The sequence below is a fragment of the Saccostrea cucullata genome, unplaced genomic scaffold, assembly GCF_032062105.1.
Source record: "Saccostrea cucullata isolate Sc308-1 unplaced genomic scaffold, CSIRO_AGI_Scuc_v1 ctg7940, whole genome shotgun sequence".
NCBI lineage: Eukaryota > Metazoa > Mollusca > Bivalvia > Ostreida > Ostreidae > Saccostrea > Saccostrea cuccullata.
Window position 1 is genome coordinate 1,842 of NW_026927018.1, and position 8,413 is coordinate 10,254.

The 8,413-nt window shown below is 31.8% G+C and overlaps 1 protein-coding gene across 1 annotated transcript; it reads right to left on the reverse strand.

Annotated features, from left to right (window-relative positions):
* Positions 1 to 678: 678 nt before the first annotated feature.
* LOC134273262 (uncharacterized) lies at positions 679 to 7,767 on the reverse strand (the record flags this gene model as incomplete). The annotated part of the gene is made up of 7 exons (XM_062755449.1): positions 7,545 to 7,767; positions 5,668 to 5,754; positions 5,365 to 5,554; positions 5,150 to 5,257; positions 4,988 to 5,060; positions 2,444 to 2,610; positions 679 to 726 (listed from the first exon to the last, which is right to left on the reverse strand). Coding segments are annotated over exons 3-7 (583 nt in total), but the record flags the coding sequence as incomplete, so codon positions are not given.
* Between the last annotated feature and the right edge of the window lie 646 nt (positions 7,768 to 8,413).

The following is an 8,413-nucleotide window of genomic DNA, read 5'->3' on the forward strand; positions in this document are numbered from 1 at the left end:
TAAAATTTTTACATTTTGTTCACAACATCGAAAAAAATGCATTAATTCCCGTTAACCATACGATTCTAGCAGCACTTTCCAAAAACAAAAGAATAAGAACTTTAGATAGAAACAAAAATTAAGTTTCAAAGTATGCGGCGTAGTGTTGAACTTTTGCATCTTTTTTGTTACGAACGACAGAGGAAAGGCTGATCGGCAAGTAAACACCCTCTCTGCTTTAATTTTACGAAGAAATTGCAGAATTATATTACCATACCTTATTCATACGCTTTATTCCCACAAGAATTACACATGATATTCATTCTAAATGCTTTTAAACTCCGATTTTTTGTGTTTGTTTACATCAATTTTCGTTACTTTTCACTTCAATCTGCTACTGCATGATCAACAGTTATGACGTCACGGGTTTGGTATGTAACCCCTGTGATAACTACAGAGGCCCAGGAACGACAAAATTCCGTTGATATTATTCCTCTGCATATTTTGGTTCATTTTTACGCCCTCAAATCAATCTTAGATATCGATTTTAAGAAATTTTTATCTCTAAATCTCACGTCATATAGCTTATTATGACGTCATAGCATATAGGCAAGTAGAATATTTGGTTGTAACCTTAACCTACCTGCGATGTTTGTTTATTCTTGAAATTCAAAATGTAAAAAAATATTAGTTCATTACCTGATCTCCTTTGTCTAGGAAGAAAAAGATTTAGTTCTTCTTCACTGCCTGAAATTATAAACAAATAACAAAAGCCGCTGATCAGTATTTACAGGAAATTTATCGCATCAAAATTATTATTTGGAGGCGATGTTGGAAAAATTCTTTTTTTATATTTAAATCGCTTATGTTTACAGGATATGTTTTAGCTAAAACATTTTTTTTCAAGAGTAGAGTTAATATTTTGGTAATTTTGAGGGCGTAATATCATATTAAATGAAAGAAATTCTTTGCACTTCATTTGGGACATTGATTCTTTAAATTCCTTTACTCAGAAATTAATTCCAAAAAGTCATTTGAAATTGAAAAAAAAAAATTTAATGCATTTTCTGCAACATTTAAAAGCATTATCAATACCTCTCATTAATTAGGTCACAGAGTGACATTTTTTATTACGAATAATCAGTCAATTAGTACAACTAGGATATAAGTTAATGTGGAAGATTGCAGCTGTAGTTTTCAGTCACTCATCAAGCATTCATAATTCATGATACCTGAACATTTATTGTCATCTTGTTTGCATTGTATTCTTGTCTTAACTGTGTTTTGAGTCACGTGATAATTTGAATTTGATTGTCTTGTGATCTATTGTCATTCTTGATGGGAGTGGTAGAACCAGTACTTATGGGATAATGTCGTTATCGTACGCAATTGTGAGTCCTGGTATAAATGTTTATGCATGGACTATTGCTTTTTAAATCTTGACAATACTTTAAATTGGATATTCTCCTGTGAGAAATCTTTAAACTGTTTATCTGACAAAATCCTTTCGGAATCTAAGTGCCTTATTGTCCTGACTGGTAAGCATGATCAAATATTAATGCTGATTTAAAACTTTTCAAAGTAAATAAATATTAGTGTCATTGATTGATTGTTTGATGTTTAACGTCCCTCTCTAGAATTTTTCACTCATATTGAGACACTCACTACTACAGGCCGTGGAAAGACAAACATTTCGTCCTGAACTCGGCACTAAGGGCCATTGAGCAGAGAGGGATCTTTATGTGCCATCACCTACTGCGATACGGGACCATGGTTAATACAGTCTCATCTGAAGGACTGGACTCCACGTCCCACAGTGGGAATCGAACCCGCGACGTAAGGATTGACTCCTCACTTCACGACTTTAGAACAGACGCCCTAACCACTGCGCCACTCGGGCGATGATATTAGTGTGAGTAATTTTGTTCAATTGTGTTTTTTTTTATTTCAAGTAACTTCTGTTTACTTTGTTTAGTTCATCTTGTTTTGAAATCATCAATTAGATAATAATTGTTGACCTTAATATAAGGAATTGTGTTGTCAGTTTCTATTATGGAAGACATAGTGACAATTATAAAGTAAAAAAAAATCTTTACAACTTTTGTTAATGAATTTTGAGGATTGCAAAACATTAAAAACTAAACGACAAGGTCGGAAGAAAGAGATAAGTAAGTAATCAAGTCAGGACCTTTAAGCTATATTTGGAAGGTTCATGGGAAGAAGTAATTTCATACAAGATACATCGCTCCTTCGAGATTTTAATTGGTTTATTTTTACCATATTTACACATCAGATAGGTGAAATAATATTGAAAAAAGCAGTCAAATTTCTCATTACTAGTGTTGTGTACATGTACAATATCTCTCCAAGTTGTCCAACATCGATTTTTTGCGGTCAATAAAACATTTAATTTCTTTTTAAATGAAGGTTTTTAGGGAATTAAAAAACAATGAATTTTACTCACCTGCGTTGTTTGACTTGCGGCGTGAGGACCTTTGACGTCTCTTGTGAAGTATATATAAAGCTACAAAAACAATCACGGCAATGATGCATGTGGAAACGACTCCAGCAATAATTTTCGTGGTATCATCCTCTGGTTGGTATACATAGCTAGTGTTTGGGAATACTGACCTGAAAATTAACATGATTTTGAGCAATTTTTTTTCAGAGTCAAGTAATTGTAGTCCGCAAAATGTTGAAAATGCTATCTAACACTAAAACATACAAACACAAGAAAAAAGCGAAACAAAACACTTTGCTCATATAATTAATTTTGGTCATGATATTCTTTACTAGATGTCCTCTTTGTTATAACAAGTGTGACCCGCCCTGCCGCCTGGTGTCATAATTTAGAGAATATAAAATCTACACTACCCCTTAATGATGCCATGTAAGATTTTTCCTATATATTTCAATATTAAACTTAGATTCCTTATTGTAATCCCATCCTTTCCCTTGAAATCGGGGTAATAATTTTAACAATTGAAGACCTACACTACCACTGGATGCATCAAAATCATTTTCAGCTTTTCTGCCCCAGTTGTTCTTGAGAAGATTTTTCAAAGAATTTTCATATATATTTCAATGATGCGATCAGTTTCCTTATTGTTGCCCCGCCCTACCCCCGAGATAATGATTTTTAGGTCAACTAAATTATTTAGGTGGCCTATTGCAATCTGTATTCGTCCGTCGTCGTGCGTCATGTGTCATGTTAACATTTGAAGATTTTCAACTTCTTCTCTGAAACCACTGAACCAATTCAGCCAAATTACAGCATTAAAGGGTTAAGGTTAAAAATAATGTGAATTTTAAGCCTCCCCCTTTAGTTGGTCTGAGGGGTGGAGCCAAAAACCACTAAAATTAATGAAATCTTTAAAAAATCTTATTCTCCACTCCTGGATAGCAAGCAGTCAAACTGTTGGTATGGATGTAATAAACATTGAGTCCTCTACCAAAAATGTGAAACTCATGGCCCCAGGGTCAGGGGTTCATGTCCCAGGGTTATGTAAATTATTATGTGAAGATCCAAATACTTCTTTGAAAATATTCTCTGTTCCTGGGTGTTGAAAATAAACTAACTTAGTACAAATTTATTATAAATAAGAGAGCTTCTTTCAGACTTGTGAATTTTATTATTGTGCGGGTGTATTAAATAAAAAAAAAACTTAGTATATAGTTATATGAGCAAGACTGCCTCAAAAAAACTTTGAATCACATCGCCCCTGTGTCGGGGGTTTTGCCGTTTGGTGAAAGAGGTGTAAGTTATTTTGATTATATAGTGAAAATACACTAACTGTTTGAAAATCTTTTCCAATGCCCCGGAGTATTATGCCAATGTTCTGAGTATATATATTTATAATGAAAAAAGGTATACCTAGCAAAATAATTAATTTCATGTCCCTTGGTTCAGAAGTATCGGGGAAGGGGTATACATAGTCTGAGAATAAATCAATGCTTTGAAATCTGCTCTTTCGTAATAATGGCATTTATGATGAAATAAATTTGATGAAAAAATTTATTTTTTTTAAATAAATGGCCCCAGGGTCATTGGTTCCTTTGGAGTGGGGTGCAAAACTGGTTATAAAATGATAGTGCATTTTCTCTTTGATTCTCTGATCTACCTCTGGATATAAAGTAACCAAAGTAAACATGCTGAGTAAATAATTTTGATAAGCCACTGTGTCTCTCTCAAAATTGTGAATTTCGAGGTTTTTGAATTAAAATACGAACCGAATTAAGATGTTGGAGAGTTGCTATATAATACCCATGTGACTTTGTAGGCCCACGGGCATCTTTTAACAATTTAGAATCTACACTGCTATATGATGCTTCCAGATAAGTGTCAGATTTTCTGCTTTAGTGGTTTTTGAGTCTTGAGAGGATTTTTTTTTTTAAAGATTTTGCCAATATATCTTTATGTTTAGTTTGGTTTGCCAATAGAAGCCCCGCCCTAGCCCCAGGATCATGAGTTTTACACTTTAGAATCTTCGCGACCCCAGAATGTATCCACATATGTTTTAGATTTTCTGACCGAGTGGTTCTTCAAAAGAAGATTTTTAATGACCCAACCTTCTTGCTGTCATCTGTTGATTATCTCCCAAGTAGGGGGACTAGGTCCTTTATTTTGATGATTAAAAATTCCCTTCCGCAAAGGATGCTTTGTACCAAGGTTGGTTTAAATTGGCCAGTGGTATTTGAGAAGAAGTTGAAAATGTGAAAAAGTTTACAACTGACGGACAGACGGTAGACGGTTACATGTAACAGGTCACTTGAGCTTTCAGCTCAGTCGATCAAAAAAGAAAAAAAAATATCTTACATTGAATCGTCTGGCATAATTGGTGTAGTATTACCCTCTGGGTGGTATACATACATGCACATGTGGCTAGCGTTATGTGATATTGATTTGGACATTTATTTGACTTTGAGAGTCCAATATTTTATTGTCAGCATAATTTATACAATGCTGCTTTAAACTAAAAAAAATTAAAATGATGTACAAGTGTCTTACATTGAATCGTTTGGGCAGTTTTCTTTTGCCAAATAGCATCTTTTCTCTGAATTTATTTCTAAACAGGCGGGATCTGAAAAAAAATGATTCAATGGAATATTAATGTAATGCGATGAGAATATTGTTTTCATTTATATTTCAAATGAAAGAAATAGTAATTACATTTATACACTTCATTTGTATTGTAGGCTTCTTTTGGACAACCTCTGAGAAACGTTGAGCAGTTTAGAGCGTCCAGGTGTCCAGTAGATACAGCGTAAGGACACAAATCTTTAAATTATATAAATCATATTTATATAAATTAATTTATTACAGCATCAGAGTAGAAATTAAATTAGAATTGTTTAATTATATACAAGGATAATAAGCTGACTAACTTGCTCCATATCTGCCAATACTCCCTTGAAGACAAAACTCAACAAGTGAAGATCTGTTGTCATTAGGTACACACTGGTAAAGGTTTCTTCCTAGTGTGTCATTAGGACACTGTAACTTAATGCCGTTGTTAAGCCACGAACTGGCGTTTGTAGGACATGAGGTCACTGACTTTAACTTCACGTTCATTTCCTAAATAATCAATTTTATAAATTTTGATGGATAATTTTTTTGAGAATTCTTAAGAAATATGAAGAAAAAATATGTTTGGATTTAAGAAACTGCCATTTTTACATAGCTACAACCTTATTGTAACGAGGAACACGGAAGCTCACAAGAACAGGTCATATATAACAGCCAAAAGATTCCTCTACCACTTGATTTTACATTTTCTGCAAAAGAAAAAAAATGTTCACATAAATAGTTTACGGTGGATATTCAATAATTAATGTCCTCTGTGCTCGGAAGGACTGTCATTTTCAATGAAAAATTGAGAAACCAGTATAGAAAATGGGAGTTTTTTCCATATCAGACAAAGAAAATGTATCCAGATTGCCTACAGTTTTTCAGAAATCGGTTATTTGTATATTCTTAGTCTCTACTTTAAAATAATATTAAATTTAAGATAGGTATCGGGACTAATTTTCATGTGATTTCAAATTGAATTCTATGAAAATACTTAATTTTCTACATAATTCTATTAGAGCTGTAAAATACGGGAAAAAGAAAGTTGAAAGTGATTATGACGTCATAATGGATTTAGCACTGAAAAGTTATTCTAAAGTCATTTACTAGATCTTGACCTTAATAAAAAAGATACATGTCGTGAAAATTGTTATCTCATTTCGGATTCCCTTTACCCTTAAGCTTCATTAATATATTGTATACCCATCTATAAACCGTTTTATAGAACGAAATATACTAGGCCTTTGCTTAATATTTTCGAGCCATTTGCGAATTAATACAATGCACACAATGAGTTGATGAATGAATCATACACCCAGATGACATTCTTTTGAGGCAATTTTTAAAAGATCTTATTCATTTAACCTAACTGTTCACGACTCTTCGCATCAAAAAGTTTTTTTAAAATCACATCTATTCGTTGAAACAGTAAATATTGAAACATACAGAAAATGATACATTTTTTTAAACAACATATTGCATTATATATTTAATGATATTTCTGGGCAGCGGCCTACCTGAGTCAGGAAAATATAAGAGTTATAAAATCAACTGATGAAATGATAAATCAACTTTTAAATATAATTTACGCCGTTAGAAATAAACTAAATGACTAAAACAAATATGTGCACAATTTGTGATGCAAAGTGATTTAATTAAGGTTTCACATATTTTATACAAATGTATGTAAACAGCAGGAAAAGCATTTTAAGACACTCTAATTAAACAAATAACGTTAAGATGAAAAAATGAAACTTTGAACTTCTTGTTGAATTGCCATATAAATGTATGACATGCATGATACTCTCTCTCTCTCTCTCTCTCTCTCTCTCTCGTCAGATTTCCAAGTGAGTTAAAATGTAGAACCAAGCAATGCATCTTTTTACTAGTTTTCCTCAGAATGAATGGGTAAAAGGTCAATTGAAAAAAGGGTTTTCTTCTACCTCTTAAAATTTAACATATGTGACCTTATTATTTTATTGGTATTCATTGCTGTTTTTATTAAACGCACTCCTCAATGAAAAGGGTGTGAGCAGTTCATTTGATTTGAAAATAAAGATACTTTAAAAACTTAAATCAAAGTAAATTTTGAATTTTGGTATTTATGCCCCCCTCCCTTAGTGGAATATCGATAGTACGCATTACAGTAAAATAATAAGTTGTGCTATATTATGTGTCTATATCTGTTAAATGTTATGTTTACCTCCTGATAACGCATATAACATTCTTTTAAAAGTCAAGTACAGCAGTCTGATTTAAACAAACCCTTGATAAAAATCACTGAATTTGATAACTAACCTAACGTTTGTTTTCTTTTTTGTCCCGATAAACATTGTACAATCTTCACAAAATTGATCTTACATGTACATAATATAGATTCCTTAATTGTCGTGATTTTGAACCTAAAAAAATATGTGTTCTTATCAGTTAAACTGCTTATTTTTTTTTTAAATATTTACGCACAAACAAATAGGATTACCTGACTAGAGTTATTTACCTTTTAACTTCCTTCCATGCCTTTTAGATATCAACAACAGAATTTCAGACTCTAAGGTAAATTAAAAAGGCTACTTGCCATTGCTTACTTTAACGCTCAGTCATCACTCGATTCCGATCGGGCAGATACAACAAATATATCCACCCTTTCTCTTTGAACGAAGGAAATCCTAATTTCAAGTAGTTTCGTTTTAAATCACACACATGAGGAATTTTACTATGGATAGGCCTCAAGGTCAACTGGCGTCATAAACATGAATATTCATGATGATAATGTTTACAATTTCTTCCGGAAAAATACAATGAATATAATATGTTTTCATGTGTTTTAAAAGACACGCATCCTTTTTCATCTTTTCACCGAATAGAAAATTACTCTGTGGACAATCGACTGCTGGAAGGTGCATGAATTGATTAAATATTTAATTAGGAATTAAAATAAATAAATTGGTGTAAAATACTTTTAACTTTGACGAATATGTGTGTTTTTAAATGGCTCCTTCTATACTATGGGTTATTATTACAAATTCCATATTATAAAAAAAAATGGCTAAATACAAATGTTTTATTGTATACATTTAGTTTAATGTTCTTGAAAAAAAATGAATAGTAAGTGATTTAATTTATTAATTAATGTACTCCTCTTGTTTTTTTTTTTTGTTTAAATATTTAATTAGAACTTAAAATAAAACATAAATTGGTGTTAAATACTTTTTACTTGATAGTTTGTGTATAGTAAATGATTTAATTAATAAGTCATTGTACTCCTCGTGTTTTTTGTTTAAATATTTGTCCTTTAATTTTAAATATTTCAAAGAATAAGAAAAAATTTTCTCATGAAATATATAAATGTATATATAAGTAAATTTA